Raw genomic sequence first — 24,660 nt, 5'->3', positions numbered from 1 at the left:
GCACATTTCAATTATTAGCTGAATTAACTGAGCAAAAATTGGTGAAATATTAATTCCGAATAATGAATGATATTATTAGTTCGAATAATATTCAACAGACCACAATCAACAATTCATTCTATAATCCAATTCATAAGGTCCAAATCTAATTCATAGCATCATTTGATTTCCTTATTAATTTCAACCGTATTTTAGTTTGTATTATGCAAGGTGGCGTTTATTGAGGCAGAAAACGTAGGTTTATTGAGGTAGAAAGGATTTTATCTTGTTTGGTATTCCAGCATTTTACCTCAATTATACTTTTACAAAGCCTAACCTTGTTATTCTTACAGATATTTCTGCGTCGATTTGAACTTATTAAATTAAATTCGACAAAAATGAAGTTAAAATGAAATTTAACTAGTGCACAATGATCAACAATGGTAGTCATAAATTACGATATGAGATATATGCCTTCGACTTAACTATCCCACAGATATTAGTTGACTAGTTAGCTATCTCACTAAGTATTGACTACTTTCTATATGTATATATCGCATGCGTATATCCTGACAAAACGGGAATGTGTTGTACAACAAATGGGATGGATAAACAATTTGAATAAAAAGATCATCGATAGCACAAAATAATGCATAATGGTGATAGCAGTACTATAATGATGTATGCAAATATGCAAATTATTACCATTATTTACACAGGCAAACACGTCATGATGGCATTGTTTGTACCCATTAATTTTTCCGGTCGCTCTGTCAATGAATGTAGACCTCATCTCCCGTCTGCTTTTAAAGTTCTACAGGTCCACTAGATCCAGTCATAGGGTTTAGGGTGGAACGCGTCACCGATGGACACCTTATCTTTCAGTTCATTCCTGCCTATGTCAGTTTTATGATTTCCGGTCCGCCATGTTTCGTAGATGCTATTGTATTGTATAGCTGTAACTTTGGAATTTTTATTCTGTAACTATACACGTGTCTGCGGTCTATTGATTGACAACGGCTTTGGAGGCTGTGAAGCCGAAAACAGTACGTTTACAAATATTGTTATCCAACACCGTGACGACCGCGCCCGGGAAGCAGAACTTGTTAACAACCTCGAAAATGTAGCCATTTACTGGAACGTTGTTGTACGTGGTACAAATTTGAAAGAAAAACAACTACATAAACAATGTTAGGCAGCATGAAACATGAAAATTATGACAATTTTATTATATTTTGAATTCATTCATTTCCATTCTTGTGAGCATTTTTCTCATGTCTGATCGATCGGTTTCCCAATTATTGAAAACTGTAAACAATAAATAATAAAATTTAACTTGTAAAAAGACAAAGGAGCAGACACGCACTTGTACTTTTACTTGATGGAAGAATGGTACTTATCAAAGATGTGTATGTAAATTCTTAACTGCACAAAGATTGGGATTTGCTTGCGTTTATGCTTTTCTAGTGCAAATTCAATCAAGGAGTAAGGAATTAGGTAGATGCACAACATCACTATAGATACAATTCAATTTGCAAACGGAGAAGCATTTCTCTTAGGAGTCGACGGGGCCAAGTCCATCGTTTTGCATACCCATCCAGCAATATCGACGTCTTCTGTTTCAATATTCTTAATCCAATTGTGATTCTAAAAAATTAAAAATGCAAAAAAAACATTACATAAAAATGCGATGCATTGTGCGCAGAAAGCTGTCGCCATTGCCTTATCATCAGTCATCATATTATATTTACCATCAGTGTTTTCAAATCTGCACGTTCTTCAGGATTCTTCTTCAAACAAAGATCGACAAAGTTCTTAAACCGATCGGTGAAAGAATTATGCTCTAGCTTTGGGGGTGGCTCATTCACTATATAATCCAACAGTTCGAAAATGGCCATCGGTTTTGGTTCTATTAAGCTCTGCCCTGGAGAGCTGTCATCGGATTTTTCTTGAAATATTAAATCCAAGGTTTTAGCATCTGGTGGAGGAATAGGATACATTCCAATAGCCATTTCTACCAACGACAATCCCAACGACCAAATATCAGACTGTACAGAATAATGTGTCCCTTGAAGACGCTCAGGCTGCAAAAAGTAATATTTCGCCAATCAGAAGTTGTGAATGATTGGTTTAACCTCATACAGACATACCGACATGTAGCTCCGTGTTCCAACAAATGAGTTTGCCATCGAGTCAATCAATTGTCCGGAAACGCCAAAGTCGCAAATTTTTATCTCTCCGCTGCTGTTTACGAGGATGTTGCTGGGTTTCACGTCTCGGTGCATTATGGCGTGCTTATCACGCAGGTAACTTAATCCCTTCAAGACAGCGGATGTAATCTTGGCAAGAATAGCTTCCGGTATTCTTCCGGCACGCTTCAATATTAAATCTAACGATCCACCATCCATATATTCCATGCAAATGCTTATCTCACCATCACTATAAAACGCACCATAGAAGCCAACAATGTGCGGGAAGTTGCATTCATGTAGTACTTTGAGTTCGCGAATAATTTGTTTTTTTATAGCTGGTTTTACCTCCAAGTGTATTAGCTTACGAGCCATTATCAGTTGGGTAGGGATGTGGCGCACTTTCATGACTACACCTCCATTGCCAGATCCCAGCTCACCAAGCTTTTCCAAATCTTCGTCGCTGAGCTCACCAATTTTTTCCTTTTGGCTAAGAAAAACCTTGATTCGCTTACGTGCACTTTCTTCCATCTCCAGTTCTTCCAGAGTTTCAGTGAGTGCATCGATGCTGTTTTTAGGTTTGCCTAACAGATTGTGCTTTCCAATCACGTACTCGGTCCCCGATGGCGTTTTGAAAGAGGGTGTTGGCGTTGTTTGTTGTCCAGCGGGAACATCGACCGACCCTGGCGGCAACGTCAGGTTGAGTTTATTTTTCGTCATCTTACTCATTGATCTTTGCGAAGCAGTGCTGGAAGTAATGGGCTTGATATTAAAAATTTTGTGATTGAATGCTTTAAAAAACTATAAGAGCACCTTCGTTTAGAGATAAATAATGAAGTACTATTTGGGAGGAGTTGACAGATATGCCACTACAAACAGTCTGATGCCGTTGAACGAAGAATTGTTTAGTATTCAACCGGATGAACTGAAGCGTGTAAAGCTTAGATTAGGTAACACTTAGTTACACAGTAAACAGTAGTAATGAGTTGTTAGCTACACTGTCGTGAAGCGTATACGGCACAGATAAAACAGATATATATCTTACAGTGTTTTTATGTGTATATCTTCTTACATTGTTTTTTCGACAGCTGACAACCTACGATGGAAAGCGAAACTGACAGTGTTGCCAGCAGTACTTTTTCAAAATCCCCTGTTATGTTTTCATAAAAACAATGCAAAGGTAAATAGAGGATGAGGAACTTGGTGGATACATTTGTTTTATGAAAGAGCTTAAGTAGTGCAATATTGAGGAAATAATCCGTGATCAATTTTCGTACTTAATACATTTTATTCGCATATATTGCAAATCATACGTTTTTGCGTTAATGATTACTTGTTGAGTGATTAGATTTGTATTTGTTAATTTATTGCATGAACCTTAACCCATGAACAAACTTGTCAGCATGATGCGTTTCTAACTCGCGCGCTTTTAAACGTCAAACTTGAAATAATGAAAAAAAAAGATGTATAGCGTTTGCTAGAATCATGCAGATTGTGGTAATATTTGTTATTAAAATCACTAAAATCGTTAATTAATATTTGCCGCTAAGTGCGAAAATAGTGCTTTAATAGAGTGTCTTAACTGTGTTGCTGAATTTATTGTGTTTGATCTGCTGCAAAACGATTCGAATTAGTTCGAATAAGCTGGATTGAACCAGCTGTGGTTTGGCAAATTTTCATTTGTTATTCAATTCTGTGGGGCTGCTACGTTGAAGCAGTACGGTTAAACATGGATTCTGAGGGATCGGAGCTAACCGGAGATGTTCTGAGGAAATTTTCACCTGGATCTGGCAGTCGCAAAATGAAGCAAAGCCGATTGCCGTTTCAAGTTTTGTCTACAGCGACCAAGAGCCCCGTAGTAGAGCCTGCAGAGACACGCAAGCGTAAGCCATCAACAGACGAATTAGATCCTGGACAAAAAGCAAAGGCGGGGCGTATTTCAGAAGTAAAAGAGAATGTAACAGCGCAAATGGTGACAGCGGAAAAGTTTGCTGAAGAAATGGCCAAAAAAGATACCTCCGATTCAAGTTTTTCTTCTGATCAATCGGCAGCCGAAATAATAAACAATCCGAACATACCAAGAAAGCAAACGAAGGCGAAATTGAAAAACTGCGCTTCAAAGAGAAAAAGTTCTCAAAAAATTATGATTAAAATTCCCGTAGGAAAACGGAAACGATCGTTTTTGGATTCATCGAATGTTTTGAACAATAGCATAAAATCAGATAAGGCGCTTCATTCAAATCAAATAGATTCGATAATGGATGACGACTCAGATTTATCAGACGAAGTTCAACAGACTGAGGGACAGATCAATAGTGATTTGTGTCTTGGAGAAGGGTTCCAGCCAAGCATAAGTCACACAATATCGAAAGGATTTACTATAAACAAAGAACCGGACTCGTGTATCAAAACTGAAAAGTCAAAGAAACTTTCAAATGCACAAACTTTGCTTGAGAAACATAAAGTTGCAAGAAATGCAGTTACGGACAATACAATATTCTTGGACGTTGAAATTAATTCTACGTCCCGTACGTCATCAGCAAAAACAGAAAAAGAAACGGTGGAGGGGAAAGATGTTGGAAAACAGAACTGTATGTCACCGTCTGCTAGAGTACTAGAGCGTAGCATTGACGGTACTGGACATCACACCTCTTCCGATGTTGATTCTAGTGAGGAGGATATTTACATGCTTTGCACTCCTAATTCAAAAATCATTCCAAGTGAAGAGAATAATAAAGTACGAAAACTGACTCCAAAACAGGTTGCACGACGCCAAGAGCATGAACGAAAGCAGGCACTTATACAACAAGAAAAGCAGGAAAAACGCCGCAAATTGCAGGAAGAAAAAGAAGAAAAGGCTAGAGAAAAGGAAGAACTGGAACGGCAGCGCAAGAAAGAACGAGAAGAAAAAGAAGAACAAAAGCGGAAAGATAGAGAAGAAAAAGAAGAGCTAAAACGTAAAGAGCGCGAAGAAAAAGAAGAACTGAAACGCAAAGATCGTGAGGAAAAGGAGAAGAAACGTCTGGCAGAAATAGAGCAAAAAACTGAGGAAAAAAGACTAAAGGAAGAAGAACGTCGAAAAAAAGAAGAATACAAAGAAGATGAACGAAAACGTAGAGCAGAAGAGAAGGAAGCGGAAGAAAAACGGAAGCAAAAGGTGGCACAGGCGTTTTCAAACTTTTTCGTACGAAAAACAACGAATAGTGGGAATGGAGTGAAAGCTTCGGATGATGAAAATTCAGTCGAATCTTATTTGGGAAGCGTTTCTGGAACAATAGGAATAACCACAGGTCAGCAGAGATTCATGCCTTTCTGTATTAAAGGAGACATGAGATTAGCACCGATTGTACGCAAGGTATTACGATCAACGGATAGAGAACTTTTAGAGAAAGTATTGGAAAACCGTATTGGAGCGGCATCAGTAGTTTCGACAACCAATCTTTATCTAGAATTATTAAAACTAAACCGTCATAGGCCTTTAAAATCGGAACGCACTTGGAACATCGAGGAAGAAGACGAGGAAAATGACGATATAATGATCGTTGGTACGTCTTAAAGTAGAGTTGAACAATGTAGCATATCAATTTGTAAAACAAAAAACTAATAACGTTATTACTAATTTGGTTTTAGATGAATTAAATGGATGTCATCAGATCGAAGAAGATCCTGGTAAGAAGCAAACATTCAGAACAAAATTTTTCCTGTTTGACGAAAATCGACGTCCTCCGTACCATGGAACATGGCGCAAGCGGAGCACTTGCATCAGAGCTCGCCGCCCTTTTGCTCAAGACACGGTAATTTGTGGTTATTGAATGTCATTGGCATTGTGATAAGTTTCATGTATATTTTCTGTTCTTTTATTTAGAAATTTTTTGACTATGAAGTTGACTCTGATGAAGAATGGGAGGAAGAAGAACCGGGAGAATCTCTACATGGTAGCGATGACGACAAGGATATCGATTCGGAGGAGGATTACGAAGTCGATAACGAATTTTTCGTCCCGCATGGCCATCTGAGCGATGAAGAACTTCATGCTGAAGGAGAAGAAGGAGAGACAAATGACGATAACAGCCCGGAAGCTCAAAAAATAAAATTAAAGATCATGCAACAAGAGTTTGTGGCTGAAATGAAAAAGAAAACGGCAAAAATCAAACCCAGACTTATTGGTTGCATTTGGGCAAATATGGCAAGCAATGATCTTAACGATGGAAATGATTATCATCGGCATTCAGAATGCTCTGCTATTATATGGAAAATGCTCAACGACCGGGCCATGTTGTATAATCCAGAGGAACCGATCTCGTTTACGCGATCAAGCCATGGAAATGGTGTTGAGCAGTACGATTCGGTCACACAATCGCCAAGTAAGGAAACCGACAAAACTGTCCCAAAAAAAGTAAAAATAACGGATGATGCTATACGTGATTTAATACGATTGATACACGGTAACGTGAACAACCGTAAATTTTTGGTACAAGAATTTCATGCGTTTTGGGCAAGTCGCCAGGATTCTGTAGATTTTAGCTTCGAGAGCATCAAAAACAAGATAAAAGAGCTTGCCAGCTGGGGTGCATGTCCTTTTGAAGGGCCGATGTTAGGAAAAATGTGCTGGACAGTCGCTCAGAACGTGTTGAGATTGTACGATCTAACGGATTTGAACTTGCCGAATAATTGGAAGTATAGCTTAGAAAAAAATAAAAAAGTTAATTCGGATAAAAAAATGACAACAAAGCAGCAGGGAGATTTGTTACAAACCAGTCCGTTGAAACGTATGGCTAACGAAGAAAGTAATCGTGCGACCTTCGCAGGCAGCGGATCGTGTTTATCTAATAACATAGTGAAATTTACAAGGGTGTTATCAAAGGAAGAGCAGTTGAAGGGGTTTGGAAAAGTCGAGAATATTACGAAAAACGCACAGGATAAAAAGATAGTAACACAACATATGAAGGCCGATAAAAGCAAGGGTAAAGATATAATGATATCATCGCTTAAAGGTAGTGTATCAAGTGGTAATCCAGTAACGAATCAGAAATCTAAGAAACGTGTCAATCTGTTGATGTCTGTTCCTCGTGGCCAGGCTATTAATCTAACTGCAAAAAATTATTTAATTAGTCAATTTTTGGACAAAAGTAATGCTATGCGATCTACTTCTATTTCAATGGTAGAAACAAATAATGATGCATGTAATGAAGTTATCGAGATTAATTGAATTATCAAAGCTCCAGCATTTATACAGAATCAAGATCGTACGCGCATGTGTTTTTCTATTTTATTATTTTATTTTTATGTTTATAATTTACAATTAGTTTCATCCAACCAACAGTTATGAAGTTGAAACATAATATGATACGATTTAATGTAATGGCAAAACGTAAAATAAATGATCAGAAGAAACTGGTTAGCCCAGATTTCTTAAGTAACAACAACAATTTCAACAAATTGTTTAAAAACTTCAATGTCTGGACGGTTACAGCCCTTTGAAATTTTTTGTAGGATGTAGATGGGATTTTGTGAATTGTATTAATAATTTAAAGCAGTTCTAAAGTTTCTGCTAAGTAAAGCTGAAAACATCTTCTGTAGAGAGAACGAGAGAGAGAGAGAGAGAGAGAGAGAGAGAAAGAAAGAAAGAAAGAAAGAAAAGAGAGAGAGAGAGACAGTAAACAGATAAACTACAAAAATGCAGAGTGACTTAGAAACAGCATAGAGAGAAACATATCAAAAAATGAGTTTGAGCTAGAGAGGATTTAAAGTGTTGTGTAAAAAAATCGTAGTTAGAATAAGTGAAACGAATGCTACTCCTGGCTTTGTAGAATAGTGTGTATGGTACAGACGCATCTATGTGACTTCATCATCCGTATAGAAGCAATTGTATGCTGTATCTACTAGAGCAGAACGGTTTGACGTTGCTTACAGTATCTGCTTTGAAAGGGTTCTAAAGATTGCAACATGGTTTTCTATAATACTTTTAGGGCAAAAAAGCTATTGTATTCAAATGTATCGTACATTACTTTACATCAATATTACTCTATTATGCAATTACATTTGTTTTCATGCTATAATTGAGAACCGTTCAACTATACATAATATTGAACCATACTGCCGGATTTAAAATATGTAACATTTTGTCAAATACACACGAATTGAAAAAAAAAATAAAATAAAAAAAATTTAAAAGAAATTCTAAAATATGTTACAAAACATGCATCCGTTTTCTCTTATACTTATTGCTGTTGAGAGCTGGAAACCGTGCACGCGTTGCTGTTCTGTTTCTATCTATCTCCGTGTTTTATGAAAAAATATTTAAGAATTGGTATGAGTATGTGTGTTCAATTATGATGGTGGTTTACTTTTGGTCACGCTAGTGACGAAAAAAAAAAAATGATTACGTCGCATGCAACGTTTTAAATGGTTCTAGCATGATGAGTTTGATGTTGGACGGATTTCATACTGGATGCACCTCTATTTCTCTGCCAAGTTTAGAACCGTTGGTAGGTCATGCCTCCGTTCCGTTCAGAGACTTTTGTTCAGTAGATCGTGTTTAGCAGAGCAAGCCAGTAGTCAATTCAGGCAAACTAATGCTGCACCCATAAGCTACGGTGCGTTTTATTTTTTTTTCTTTTTTTTCTCATGTGGTTTTGTCACGTCACTTAATTGAAATTTTCAATACGTTCGTCATTGAGAATGAAGCAGGGTCGCAAGAGGAAGGTGTCGGGTTGAACTATATTGTTATGCCACCGTAATTCTATGTGATTTCAAGCGTTAAATCCTGTTCATCGTTTATGTTGAAGTCGAAAGTTTTTCAACCAGCGTGGAGTAAACTGTTTAACGGAGGCTAGAGTTTAGTTTTGTAGCAGCTCCATACTAGTTTGGATGTGTTGTTTGCTGACTGTTGCTTTCCCATGAACTATCGCTGAGATTATTGCGGAATTTAGTAGGTAATAATTGATGTTGGAACGTGAGTGTATGTTGTAATCTTTCAACCATGTGGTGTTCTATTTGAATTCACGACCAAATTTTTCGAATTTTAATTGTAGTAGAAAGTCGAGATAAAGTTATTGCGCAAGATGTTCTTTAATACAGGTCTGATCATTTTAGTAGTTGGTTCAAGTGCTCATTTCTTTCAATATCCGTGAAGTGTTAGCGAATTATACTATATGGAACATTTTCCACAAATTGTAGGTTTGCTCTTGAGCAATGGCTGTACTATTCGTGCGTTGTTGGATAACGATCGTTGCAGTGGGGCTTTTTTTGCGAAATACTTATGCTGAATCGGAATATTCGATGGACAAGAAAGCACTGGGAGACTTTAAACTAACTCTGATAAAAGCTGCAAAAATAGGAGAAAAAGATATTTTTTCTGAAAAGCACAACCAAAGGTTAAAGCCGATTTATCACGCAGTGAGAACCAAGAGAGGAGCTCGATTTTGGGAAATAGAATCAACAGGCTTAAATAGCAACTTTTTACCAAAGGGAAACAAAAATATGTTTCCTCCACTGGCAAATCGTGTAAAACGCAATGTGAATGTATCTGAAATCATAACTACTGCAGCGGCAACAACAAGTAACCCGGAAGTTCGGCAGGAAATGCCCATAGCGGAAAAACAAACAATGAATAATCATGGCACAATCGAGGAACAGTGGACAAAAAAGCCTTACAAAACTTCGGAATTCCCCAAAGTAATAAAAGAAGAGAATGATTCGGACGGCGAAGAATCCATGCTAATAAATGAGGGTATAAAGTCGCGTGCTCCACGTGTAAACTTTATAACCCAACAAACTAAAAGTAGATTATCGCCAACCGAAACGCGTGACACTGGAAGCGAGAAAGTAATTCGCGAGCTATATCGAAAACCACTCGCGAGTATTTTCTATGAGCGGCCATTGCCTCGGGACCACGACTCGTTTATGGCGCCATCCCAGCCGCCCTTGTATCCTCCGATGTACCCGAAATACCACGACACTTTCCAGCGTGACATGATGGATAGATTACATCCGCCAGCGCCTCACAGATATGATCAATACTACGAGCGTCGATATGATGTGGATTATGACTCCTACTTTCCACGGTATAAATTTCCGCACTACTATTATTATCCAGACAAGCATTTCGATGTGCCATTGTACTACCGAAATCCTAACTATTTCTACACGAACGAAATCGAGATCGCATCTGCGCGCCCCGCCGTATCTGCTACGTACAACGATCGTTTGCCGCCGTCTACAACGGTTCGATCCACGGTAGGTCCTGCCATGCGCAATCGTCGAATAATTTATTTTGCGACGTTACCCGAAATAGTTCGTCCATCTCCTAATTTGGATATGTATCACCGATATCCTATTGGAAGCATGGGAACTAAATATGAACCGTTCTATTCTATTAAAACTCCACAACCACCGATTGCTTACAAGAATTCTCGTCCGTTGGCCAACGATCGTAAGGATGATAAATATGTCGTTTCGAAACCAATCAAGATAATTCGAGATGCGGAAGCCACAAGGAGGGGAAGATTATCAATGTCCCAGGAAGCCACCGATTCGACACGTTCGTCTCTTCGGAACGATGGTCTACTGCTCGGTATACAGAGGACCTACTTTAGAGGAGGTTTATGAGGCTAATGCTGCTGCACTAAAAACAAAAAGCCTGAAATCAATTGTTAGCGATACATGGGGTTGTTTATAATATTTACTTATATTTTACTTCCTATTGGTGAGCCATTCTAACAAAATAAATTTTATTAAAGATGCTCATATTTGTCAAAAGCGTGTTTCTAGCTCTTTATGTTCATGCGACTGATGCAATATTCATCCTTGCATCCTTTAAGAACTCATCTCTGTGAAAACAAAGATAACAGCATTTGAAAGTTTATGCATTTGAATGAGCTTTATGAGCAGCAACTGCCGCTGCTGTTCCAAACGCGATGTCGCCATGGGATGCGGTGTTAACCGGGGGAGTTTTTGCCTGGCCCTTGCACATAGCACGAGCGTGTAGAGCCTGTCTGTTGCGGATTTATCTCAGCTTCAAGAAGAGATACACCATAAGTTCTGCTGGTGCTAAATTGATTGGAAGCTGATGGTGAAAGCGGACTAGTTAGCTGCTTTCTGTTTTCTTTGCTTTTGCTATCGGCAAGGTCGTGCGAGCAAGAACGCTGCCACTACAGAGCACCCCATCGCACAACGCCGTACCTTTGAAAACCGGTATTAGGCATCACATGCACAAAACCACTTAACATACGCACAACGCGATTGGATGTGGTGGGAGCGTCCTTGCAAGGGCAAAGTAAGTATTAGTAGATTCTTTTACTTTTGGTACTTTTTAGAGATTTTCTCACAGTACTTGAGGTTGTATTAATCCGGATTAATTTGGATGCCACAAGTTTCCACCCTCAATTAGTGTAAGGAGCGGGAACTACTTGTCACATGTGCCCTATCATTTAGAATTGCATCAAAAGCAAAACATAAATGAAAAGTGTAGCATACACGCAAACACTGCTGGGGAGGCTGGTCATTCTTACGAGCGGCGATTAGGCGACACGAGATTGGCGCGCGTGCCATCTCGTAACGGTTCTGGGCTCACGTAGCCAGCACGCACATGCAAGAGTTCATTGCTCTGGCGAACCCAAGCACAGACAGCGAGGATTTGATCGCTGAAGGGTACGATCTATCGATGATTGGGCACAGGACAGGAACTCAACGTCCTTCTATGACTCAACGCCTGCACGCCTGCTGGACATTTCAAATACCTTTTACCGTGAAATATGTGATGCAGTGAAAATAATATTGAGAATGATCTTTGCTGTGCTCTTCCGCAGTTCATTGTACACGCCACACATTGACATCCAAATATGACTTTGTTTATTTAATAATATAATAAGTAACATTATTAAGTAGTATAATAAGTATACCTACTGGTTTTCTGTCGTAGTCCAGCAAAATGATTGCGATTCTTGAATGCCCAATACGTTGATATAATGAAATAAATGTTCAAAACGATTGTTTAACATGATTAGAGGTCAAAAAATTATGCAAATTGTTTGCCATCAGTTTTACACATTATTCTATTGTAACAGAGAAACAAAAGTAAAGACAACTAAAACATCCTATAAGTGAATTATTTAGTTTTTTTTATTGCATTGAATATTCTTAAAAAAAACAATATTCGCTACTGTTGAATCGTGTGTGGCCATATTGCGCTGAGCTTGCATTTTGAAGTTTAATTAATTTCTTTTCATTTTTCTTACATCACGATGGAATTTGGCGTGTTTCGCGAAAATACAGCGCAAAAGGAGTTTGTCGCGATACATTTATCTCAGCATTTGCAGAAACCGTAGACGGTCTGTAATGTGTGTTCGTGATCTGGCCGTGTGGATATCGCTGGGCTAAAGAGTCGGTGTAATCAGTTTTTAATAAAATTTTAAGCAACGCCATAAGCGTGTCGTATTCCGTGTCAGTCTCGTAAAATCCACCTAATTAAACGATGTAGTACAGCATATTTCTTACCATCGACTATGGCTGTGAGATTTTTAACACCACGAATGCATGCGAATTCGTAAATTATTGATGGTTTGGTCACGACGACGAGAAAAGGCGAAACAGATTGCTATCGATGAATGTAATGCTTCTTCGAGCATTCGTAAAAATTGAGTCATGACCAAAGTCATTAAATGCGCTATAAATGACACGAGGTAATAACAAACAATGCAAAAGCATAACCTAACAAAACATATCTTATGGTATGGTATATAGTATAGCAAAAACACTGAAAATATTTGTTTCCTTCTACACTGTGTTTTTATAACTTATAATGACGAGGATTTCTATATAGCTTGTATTGGGATTTACCACTACCCTACCATTATTTAAATATTTTCGAATGATTTTCGCAACATTTTCGTTGTCAATTTGAAGTGATACATTATTTGCGTGGATATGACATGAAATCTCAATTTATATTGTATACTGTTCAGGATCTTGTTTTTGCTACATTATTTTGTATATTTTACAGTAAATGTAGCAATACAGCCGAAAAACTATGGTAAAGATCATACAGGTTTGCCGCACTCGGGGCGTCTGGTATTGGGTTTAAAATATTAAAATTTAATCATACCGTCTCGAATTCCTTTCTTTTTCCATCAAGCTCAAGCAACCTACGGTTCGTACGACATTAGCTCCTTTTGTTACGAGATAAAGGTATGATTGCAGGGCGACGTAGATGTTTTCGGGGTATCGTGTTTTGGTCTGTATTTTGTCTTCCGCGTTTCATGCCAGCAATGGATATACAACAATTGTGGATGGGATCGTCATATTTTGAATGATACAGATAAACCGTGGTTGGGCGATTACTGCCATGCACGGGATAAACGTTGCAATGAAGAAGTCAATAGGGAGAGAGTAGACTGTGCAGAATATGATTTTTACGATTATATAAGAAGGTATTTTACTGTAGAAAACCAGATATGTCGTTTCTGGAAGTGCAGATTGCTTAGTGAGACTTTTTTTGTCGATGACATTCCCAATGAATTCAACTGATGGTAGGGATAAATAACGAAACTCTTGGTACCCATGCGAGCTAAATTTCATACAAGAATCGCAAAGCAATTTTTTCCGCAAAAAATGTTAAAGAAAAACAAGCAAGGTGCCTGTTTATTTGATTGCGGCATTACGTTGATTATTTTCGTAAATTAAGTAATGTTTTGAAACATTTATCAGTCAGTAATCAAGGGACGCATTGCAAGTTGTGTAAAGTTACTAAATTGTCTTTTGTCATCTGTTCGGATTGTGTTTGCAGATGTTTTCAGAGTTGGGATATTGTAGTCTTTGTAATGTATAGAGATTTGTATGGTCAGAAAAATAGTAAATATCTGTTTGTTATACATTTTTTAAATATATTAATACATACATAATTATAAATACATATAATATAAACAAATGTATATATATATATATTTGTATATATATATATATTTGTATATATATATATATATATATATATATATATATATATATTTGTATATATATAAATATATAAATATATATATATATATATATATATATATATATATATATATATATATATATATATATATATATATATATATATATATATATATCAATTTACTTCTATTTTCCCGATAAACCAACAATGTATTTCTAAAAGGTTAAAATTAGTATTGAATCAGTTAACATTTAACAACAAAAAATATTTAGATTATATTTATACATATACATATATATATATATATATATATATATATATATATATATATATATATATATATATATATATATATATATATATATATATATATATATATATATATATATATATACATATATATATATATATATATATATATATATATATATATATATATACATATATATATACATATATATATATATATATATATATATATATATATATATATATATATATACATATATATATATATATATATATATATATATATATATATATATATATATATATATATATCTATATATACATATATATACACACATATATATATACAGATACATACATTGTGGGTTTATCGAGAAAATAGAGATAAATTGTTCATTGGACTTGATTAGAATTTGAATTGATTTTAGACGTAGAGCATGGCGTTTAAAACTATAAAAAAACCTTCTCCGAATCCAAAACAACTTTTAGAAATCAATAAAAGCAATTATTGTTGCTAACACACACGAAAAATTTCCAGCGAGTACATTACCAGTGAGGGTAAATGGTATTTGAGAGCACGTGTGCGCTCGTGTGGCACATTCAAACATTCAGTTAGTTGGCTATCGTCCTGAGTCGTGAGTCGAATTTCTTGTGGTATATTATCGAATCGCGAACCAACTTCTTCAGCATTTGTGTGTTTGTACTAGGCGCTAGGATACGCCATCAGGAGCTTATAATGAACGACAAACACGATTGACCAGCCAGACGTTCGGTTTCACACTCGTGAACGGGGTGGAAATCGACTGCTCACTAAGGGAAACAATTGTCAGAAGATTTTGTTGGTGAAATGGGGCAGGAGTTAAACATCGGCTATCGTTTCACTAAGTATAGCAGGTTCGTGGGAGAAATAGTGCGAAAGAAGTTATGCTTGCGATCTTTGAATCGTGTCAGTGTATATTTTTAAGAAACCAGTACTATTATCTTTGGACATACTAGTAGAAGCAATAATTACGGATGCTTTTGCGATATAATACAGGGAACATGAGACATAAAGATGATTGAATTCTCCTCCTTTATTTTAGCTAATGTTCAGCGAGCAATAAATTCACATAAAAACTTAGGACATAGAAAAAAAAGTGTATTGTCTAGTCATTAAACTTGAGTATAGCATAGTGACGAAAGTCACTATGAAATGGGAATGCTAAAACCGCTATATGCAGGATAGAATGTTTGGCGCTTCTGTTTCAAAGAGTTGTATCCGTCTCCCTTTTGTTTCCGTTACTGCAACCGAGAACCAGATCCAATGCTGCATATTAAGATGTTATCGAGGGCTATCGAGTTTCCGTCACCGTCTTTAGTTTCTTGGCCGCCTGGGAATGGCAACAAAACGGCCAGACGATGATGTTATAGGCATAGCTTGGGTTCCTTTGACTGAAAAGATTATCATGGCTGAGTCGCTGCCTACCGACGAGTTTCGAGCGGTATTCTCACAGAGTTCTCAGTAAGGGAGGGTTGAAACTAAGCAGAGACATATATCCGTTCGTTCGTTCAGAAAGCCGTCATTTTTTATCCTTCATATGTCAACTGTGACAAAACGGACCTCACATCGCAGCGATGAACGCCTGAAGCGCAATGCGCGCGAAGATCTTTTAAATCCTTTTACGATGGTTGTCTTTTACATCGTGAGCTGTTTCGCGGGTTGAATAAACCGCATTATTTTCTGCAAGCCATTCGAGCAAAGAAGCCAAAACACAGATAAAAAAGAAAATATAAACGAAAGCCAAACTGCATTGCAATAAGGTGATATCCAAAAGCACCCAGTTGATTCAAGAGATGAAGTTCAAACGGAGCATAAAAATTCTGCAAAAAAAAATTTAGTGATACGGCACAGACAAGACAAGCCGAAATAACCGATGACGGCTCGGATTTTTACGACTGCTGTCGGAATATGATGAGCGTTTGGTGGAAGAACTAAGCTGGTAAAAAATAAGACTAATAAAAATGTCATCATGCGGGATTCCTCTTGGACCATGCTCTAGCGTCGATTCGGAGCGAATTGATATTCCAATTCAGGTCTTTCAAACTTATCACAACTCTAATAATTTTCGTCGATCGCCCATGGTCTATGACAATAAGCCTCTTCGTAGTATGCACCAGTTAAGAGTTATCTACAACATGAGCCTTCTAAGGCAAAGGAGAAGCATACTACCATGAAGGGTGGTTGTCATCCATAACAGTCATCCATAACAATCTTCCCATTCGTTGCTTGGAGGGAATAAAACATTGACATTTAATTTATTCCGATTCATTAATTACAATCCAGAGTGTTTCGTATCAGTGAGTTCGTGGCCCAGTTGGTCAGAGGACAAAAATCTTCACCTAAGGGTTCACGCACAGGGCATACTAATCACCCTCCGGAGGAAACAACGCTTGCAGTGGAAATGCGAATTCTGACACTTTTTTTCGAGGGACGCTTTTCTCGTTGTTCCTCCTAAGGATATCTTTTCGTCCTTGCAATCACACACATTTCATTTGCTCTATCTTGCTCACAACCATGCTGCTGGCCGCTAGTTTCGAGGACTGACGACCACATATTGGAGAAACAATATAATAAAGATTAGCAGGCAACTGCCATCTCTTGATCGACATCTTGCGTTCGGCATATGGAAGCGTTCACACATTTCGAACTCATTAACGACACCCACCACGATGACCATACTCTGGTAATGAAATGGTATGGATGTGTCAATCAGGGCCTCTTATCTTAAAGTACTACATGCTCGTAAATGAGCAAAGTTATATACAAATAAGTGTAAACTACTATTGTGGGAACCGAGCATGCTTATATATAATGCACATTTTTAATTTATGTTGAAATAAACAAATTATCAGAAAAAACCAAGAAATTGAAGAGATTTTGATAGTAGTATTCTGTGTACTACTGTAGTGTACTTCTTTAACTTTGGTTGATTATCAAAAATTAAAAAAAGTGGATGATAGCATTACATATCGTCATCATATGGAGAAGTTAAATAGTTAGATTATACATTTTTAAAGAGGGTTTTCAATGCTGCAAGATGTTTTTCTTAGCGCTTAAATGGAAGATGCGGAATGATGGGGAGTTTTCCGTCTTAGCTCAGTGCCCTTGAGCTGGGATTTTTCTACGCTCACTTTCCTTTCAATTAGAAATGCCTAGTAAACATTTGTAATTGTTTCAGGAGCGGAGGCTGCGGTCGCGCATTTTCTTTTCCTTCTGTCGGGTTTTCACGTAAATAGCAGTCTAGAGGATACTTTTTTCTACCTTCTGTTTTCAGCGCGCTATTGCATAAGAAGATTACATCTTACTACCATTCCTTCTTGCCTACCTTCGCTTAGACACAAGTGTCCCTAATTTCATGCTAAATTACTAAACATCCGCTGTGGCGTTTGCCGCTTGATTTCGGGAGGGTTTCAGTTGTCGTTGCGGATTGTTGCGCTTGGACGGCGTGTTAATAAAATAATAAATGATACGATATTTTCACAGCTTACCAGAAAATAAGAACAAGACAAATAGGGACAAAAGTAAACGACGTCTGCGTTGATTCGGCTACTGCTTTCTCACAGTGACTGTGATTAATAGATTTAATTTTCGAATGTTGTTGAGCATTAAAATGGGTGCAAAATGTTCAAATAGAAGCGTAATAATATAATAGAGCAGTGTTATAGCAGAGGAATGAAAAAATGGTATTATTTTTTCTATAAAATATTAGAATGGAAAAAAAATCATTCAAAGTTAAAAAAAACGTCACCCATCCTAGCCACTTCTATATTAACACCATATTCAGCAGAAAAGATAAGGCAAGTGAAGTACTAGGGTAGTGCTATAAATCAGCATCTATTACATTGGTGCTCGCGAGCATGAATAGACAAGTTAATTTTTTGCAGTACCATAAATCATCATCCAATTATTATCAGTGATCCGGGACGACCGAAACGTCATTGCAATTTCCCCAGCAAGAAGCTATCGTCGAAAGGATCAGGACTGCTGCTGTAGAAAAGTGAAAGATTTTTCCGCTCGATTGCTTGGAGCCGGATCCTCGGAATGTGTCAACGATTCGGATGATTAAGTAGCCAAATGAGACTAGGAGGTTTTCCCCAAAGTCAACTAGCTATGTGGAAGGTCGCTATCACCAGTAACATTCGTCATACTTTGTCCTGGAAGTAGCAACATAAGAGCTAGCGAGATAATAGCCTTTTTCTAGAGAGAACCGTTTAAGATTGCTACAAAATTTCAACAGTAAAATGTTGCTAATAAAAATTTAAGCACTTATTTGAAGTTGTACTTACTTTGAAATTCCCCGCATACGAGTATTTCCATCAGTTAACAGTTTTAAATGTTAGCTAAATTAAGTTAGTTTTTTTTTGCTTTGATGCGTCCACCAATATAGAGCGATTTTACAAATGGATTGGTTATCCTATGTTGGCGTTGTCGCGTGAGTGTCTTTTTTGTTCGGTTGGTTAGTTCAATCTGAGCGATGCATTTTGCGAGATGAATTCACCTGGAAAGGCAGCTCTTCGATGTCTACAGTCCCCTGCTGTTTTGTAGTATTACATGAAAGGGAAAAGGTCAATCAGGTGGATTAAAGGCTAATGAATTATGTTAAGTGTAGTGCTTCCCTTATTTTCCTCTTCGCGATCTAGACCTACCAAAGGTACGGGGTTTGCCTCCCATTTTGATTTGTCGAGCATAAGGCACACGTGGGTCGTAAAATTTTATGAAAACAGTCGTTTTTTGGCAACAATAAAAAGCACTCCAAATTGAATACGTCAGTAGTACGTGATCTGGAAGTACGATGGGCCTTTTGCCTGCATCGAGATACACGTTAGGGGAAAATGACGTTCTACTGCCATCTAGTGAATGTGTCTTTCCGTTTGCGAAGGGTGTAAAAGAAGCATGTATTCAAATAGTCCTTTGGTTTGATTCCGTTCTTACTGAGCGAGGATAGTCTGCTCGATATGACAAGAGTGATGGTCATTATTTTCTCACAACCAGTCATCAAAAATGTATAATGTCGTTTGTTTGAACGATGTTTTCTTGGGAACGTGGGTTATATCGCGGTTATCAGATAACATAACATTTTTAGCTTTATCTTCTGCCAACCAGTAAGTAAAGAGAGCTGAATATAATGTGGAAAATTTAAGTATACTTTTTTACAACATTTGTATCATTATAGTTTTCACTTAGCTGTAGTATTATATTACATTATAATTTTGAATTGCTGGAAGCGTCTTTGTTCATGCCTCATACTGAGTGTACTGTACAATTGGAAAAAAATAATAAAAAAATACTGCCAGCTTAAAGGGACTGTGTTAAGAAAGAGATAAAACTAATAAATTGAATGACATAAATTAAGAGTCATCTGAGACTTAGAATGATCGATCGATGTCTAACCGAAAGAGTCTAATGCCAACTATCGTATATCGGCCCTCGTGGGGATTCAATTGAAGGATCAAAGTATTAGAACTCTGTCGACATCAACCAACCGGTAACTGGTTTCCGGGTGCGCTACACAATGACCGAAAATCACGTACAAACTTTTTCTATTTGCAGTCTATTAATTCGCTTGTTTTTCTTCCCGCATATTTTCTCGACTTGCTCTGGGTCGCTTTATCTTTTGTGGAGAACAGTTGCGTTTACCATTCCGAAAGACATCCGGAAGGGAAGAAACAAAACGCATCTCGCGTGCCCTAGATTCATTACGAGCCAAAGTTTTATCACATATCCACGTTTGGGAGGAAAGAGGGTGTGAATGTGAGAATGGTTCAACATGTTTATCACTTTTCGGATAACGAGGACACACATCGACAGCACAGGACTTATGCAAACAGATACAACTGGTAGAAACTATTGGGCAACGCATTTCGTTACATTCATCATAAGATTATCAAAAATCTTGCGGCTGGCACCATGGTTAGCAACATAAATGTTTGTATTATGTTATTCGATTGAAATAAATAAGTATTTCAATTAAATTGAGATCAAAGAATGTGTAAATAATTAATACTTTTTACCTACTGTTGAATTTCATTTTTTAGTTATAGATTCGTTTGAATAAAGTTTTTTTATTTGCTGGAGAAATCAACAGACTCCTTTCCGATATAGTATTGTATCCCAGTCGGGCTGTTAATTCTTCAACACCTCTACTCATCAACTTGGTGAACATTGAAGTGCACAAGATCTACTGTCAGTGTTGCGTATTTACGGCCAATGGGACCAAGGGACACAACTAATTAGTGTTGGTCATTCATCCCAATCTTATTTATTACAATACCTAGAAGTTCATTACCGTTAACAGTCTAGGAAGCTGGACAATGCTGGAAAATGTGGCTACGAAGTGAAGATATATGAAGCTTGTGCACCGTAACGACTTTGTCTTCCGGAGTGTGTTCTATATCCAAAACTGCTACTAGAAGGGAGCGATTGGTAAGATGCGACGCTCATTTGTTGTCCTTGAGTTGCTCGCCAATGTTTCGACGACATTCATACCACCGCTGGTGACCTGCTCCAACGCGTTTTCTTTGTGGTGAAGGCGGTAGGTAACTATTTATGGTTAGGCAAGGAAAAAGACATTAAATTTATTTCCTTATCCGAAATGAGAGATGAGGTTAATGAGCGCCACTTCATCAGCCCTGCCGTGCAGACTGTTGGATGAAGGGCAATGAATATGTGTTTTTCTTTCCTGAATCCGTCCCCAAACGCTTAATTCTTTCTAAGGCAGTAAACGAAGGAGGATGGAAGATGTCTTCCCTTGTAATTACTGAGGTATAGTCAGGCAGTCCCGCTTTATCATGCTGTATTTCTGTAAGCAACAATCTTTTTATCGGACAAATGCACAACAGCCACGAATACTTCAATTTATGATTCAATTGTGAACGGTTTAAGTAGACTGTACGTTAAAATATTTGCTAAAAAAAGATACACATGATTTTTATAATTCGCAGAGCTCAACTGGGTCAAAATAAAAACCTACGGTGGGTTGTTTAGTGGGATGATTCTTTCGGTGGAGGAGACCCACAGAATAGTTTCTGCTTCTATGGATGAAAGGGTAAACCACATTACGTATCACAATACCAAAAACAATCTAAACATCCTGAGGATGTACCTTTTATGATGTATGACAATTGCTTTGACATAAGTGTTTCCCTACCGGAAAAAGAGAATACACAAACGTATAATGTTTCTGGTTTGTGGTTAATGGACTATAACGTGGGGTTTCCTGAGATTTCAAACATTTTTGTGCTTTACCCTAGCGTACGTTAATGTACAATTTATCCTTAACGTAGGGTGTTTAGCGGTCGGAAGCGGTCGTTTTTGTGTAGAATGAAGGGCATACAACTAAAAAAGCATATCGCTAGGTTTTATTTATGTTTTTAGTGTGACGGTTCGAAACATCAGCTGGCAGAGAGTGTTAAATCTAGCAAAACCCCAAAAACCGTGTGAGATGGTTTCATCCGCGGAAAGCGTTGGGTATTGGGGTATTCTATGTGATATTTATCTAGGCGCACCGCAGAAGTATTTTTGGTGGGGAACTATGCGGGTATGAATGAATAAAATAATTAACATTGACATAGTGTATTGCTTTTAGTGACATATATAAATAAAAGTTAATAGAAATTCAAGTTGATGTTATTAAAAAAATCGAAAAAAAAATCTTCAGCTTCCCATCAATTGACTTTTTTTTTTAAATTAGCTATTCGTTACTGAATTGTTTGCAAAAATTTTTACAACTACGATTATTTTTTGTCTGTCTACCGCACAATCATTAGAACATTTTCTTTCATCAGCAGTATGATCTGGCAATATGAACTTTATAAAGATTAGATTATTCATTAGGTGTCTTTTTTGAAAATATTTTTGAGTTGACAATTGCTTTGCAAGCTAATTGTAGTAGATTTGTCTTGAAGAAGAAATGCCACGATACAAGTTTTACATTCTACCCTACAGCATATCTTCAGGCGGTTCCTTTTAAGTTGCTCATAGACGGCGCCAACCGCTTCTGTTCTTTGTGCGATAGGATGTTTTTCGATGCTGCGATCGCCTGTGGAATTTAATTTAAATTATTCAAAACTACCCCCAGATTGGCCTGCCGCTTACGGTTGGCGGCCATCCGTCTGCTATTTGCCGCCACCCTCGTGCTACCACGCGGTTCCAGATGACGTCGGGTCCAGGAGGCTGCGGATGATTTATTTCAAAACATGATTCAGCGGCCAAACCAGTGGCGTTTCAGCCAGGATCAAGATTTAAATCAATTATGCAGCGGCAAACGGACCACTGAGTGGAAGGGATGTCGTTTCGTGGCCGGAAATCGACTAAACTGTTACAGTTTACAAATTGAATCCGTTTGCCTCTGGCGATCCCAATACCCGAGCTACTGCAAACAAGATTACACTTAAAATTAGGGTTGACATTCGTCCATGACGCTCAGGGTCGGTGTGGCATGCAAATGTTTGCTCATCATTTCAACCAAACCATGTCCTTTCTTTCCAGTTCCCTCCAGTTGCGGCATTGACGGTGAGCCGGGATATCGAACGTAGCGCAACAGGAACGCAGTCATGGCTGGAATTTTGTTTTAATTCATCTAAGCAAAGATATGCGGATGGAAGTGAGACGGCAAGTAGATGTAAAGCTACCAGTAATCACTGGGAAATGCTGAGTTTCTTTTGGGCCTTAGTGGAACATAGATAGAAAAAAAGAGGTATTAGACAACACAAAAAGTGAAAAAAATGAAGGTTGCGGGTTTGGTCGCTGTTTTTGGTTTTATTTCCTTTCTGATAGCGTACGGTTTTTTGAAGGACTGATATTTTGCACAACTTTAGGACCAGACGAAGCAACGTTGCGTATGCAAAGTTATTTCTATAATGAAATTTTTTTTCTTTGATCTAAGCTTTCCGTCCTTTTAAAGAAATGAAGAATAGGCGACAAGAGCAAAGGGATGATTGTAAATTCGTCCCTGATACAATTTTCCTTTTGATTCGAAATTTGATGCGCGTCGATGTGTATTCATTCCGGTGTGATGTTTCATGTTTTGTCAATATTAAATCATCTGCCCACGCTAAAGGGGTTTTTGTCGTAAGGTTCTTTTTGAGAATTAAAAGAGTTTTATTAATCGGTAAATAAAGAAGTCAAATTTGTTTGTAGGAGTTATTTGGTTAACGGAATTGAATTGATTCTGATTACTTTCTATAAAGGATCCAGTTCACTTGTTGCAATGCGAAATAATTCAACGGAATGTCTATGTGCCAATCCGTTTTCCTAGAAAATTCTCTTCCTCAATGTCCCAGCAGAATATTTACACCCTTTTCTGATCCTGACCGCAATCTCTTGATAATCATGTATGCTGATGATGGTAACGATGTTTATTATTTATGGATAATATTCGCATATCCGATTCGTTTTTCACGACGTTGAAACACCCATACATGATTCTAGAACTATTCATGCCATGCGATTCATGTTTTCATTTAGCTGCTTTGCAGCGTATATAATGCATTGCAATAATGTGTTATCAGCTTTCGCTATTGTTTGCACAGATTTATTCAATGCAGTTATAGTGCCAAAAAACGTGAAAATCCCGCAAAACGTATATTATATTTTTTTTTGGTTTCCGGCACACTTATGAATAATGGTCTCTTTATTTGATTTATTTCCTCAAAGTTAATGAAAAAACAAGGAGGGACCAAATGGAACTTCCTTAAATCAGTTTCAAACATGGTGTTCAAGAATCTATTGTCACTTCATTTGTTGAAACGTTGTACGTCGCGATCTTACATGTCTTTCAAACCGAGGGAAGTATTATTAAATTTAACATCAATATAAATAACAATTTATCTTGCTTGGTGACGCGTTCTAGCAAAGGACAGGCAGTTTTCCATGCCAAGCAACTTCATTTTTCATAAACAGACCCAAAACGCCAACGATGAATGGTGTCGAATGCGGCGAAACGGCGATGACAAACAATATCACCGTCAAGACTGCTAGCAGTAAGGGTTTGTTTAGTAGTATAGGTTAAGAAGAAAATGGTTAAATTGACTAGACTAAGCATAAATATTGATGATTTTGGTATAAAACAAAAGTTTGAGAGTATTTTGTTCTGAGCGAACCATTCGTGAATTGTTTTCACCATAGTTATGATGAACAAGCTGTATTTTTTCATTTATTTATTTCATTGAGCTGACAACAACATATTTTAAAAGTTTTAATATTTAATTATCAAAACACTGTGTAATACGGGATATTTTTATACTTATTATACACATTTTTATTTTTATATT

At 37.3% G+C, this 24,660-nt stretch overlaps 3 protein-coding genes across 3 annotated transcripts; 2 read left to right on the top strand and 1 right to left on the bottom strand.

Annotated features, from left to right (window-relative positions):
- Positions 1–1,140: 1,140 nt before the first annotated feature.
- Positions 1,141–2,897, bottom strand: LOC128730839 (dual specificity mitogen-activated protein kinase kinase dSOR1). The gene is made up of 3 exons (XM_053823919.1): positions 2,130–2,897; positions 1,731–2,063; positions 1,141–1,626 (listed from the first exon to the last, which is right to left on the bottom strand). The coding sequence occupies exons 1-3, from the start codon at positions 2,895–2,897 to the stop codon at positions 1,507–1,509; spliced, it is 1,221 nt and encodes a 406-aa protein (XP_053679894.1). The 3' UTR covers positions 1,141–1,506.
- A 1,000-nt stretch (positions 2,898–3,897) lies between these two features.
- LOC128721072 (chromatin assembly factor 1 subunit A) lies at positions 3,898–7,377 on the top strand. Its single transcript, XM_053814783.1, has 4 exons — positions 3,898–4,195; positions 4,709–5,713; positions 5,799–5,962; positions 6,034–7,377. Exons 1-4 carry the CDS (start codon positions 3,898–3,900, stop codon positions 7,375–7,377), a joined length of 2,811 nt encoding a protein of 936 aa, XP_053670758.1.
- Positions 7,378–9,776: 2,399 nt separating this feature from the next.
- LOC128721061 (uncharacterized) lies at positions 9,777–10,778 on the top strand. Its single transcript, XM_053814770.1, has one exon. The coding sequence runs from the start codon at positions 9,777–9,779 to the stop codon at positions 10,776–10,778; it is 1,002 nt and encodes a 333-aa protein (XP_053670745.1).
- The last annotated feature ends 13,882 nt before the right edge of the window (positions 10,779–24,660 follow it).

The sequence above is a fragment of the Anopheles nili genome, chromosome 2 (genome assembly GCF_943737925.1).
Source record: "Anopheles nili chromosome 2, idAnoNiliSN_F5_01, whole genome shotgun sequence".
In the NCBI taxonomy this organism is placed as follows: Eukaryota; Metazoa; Arthropoda; class Insecta; order Diptera; family Culicidae; genus Anopheles; species Anopheles nili.
The sequence above is the reverse complement of the archived record's forward strand: the minus strand, read 5'-3'. Positions and strand labels throughout refer to the sequence as shown.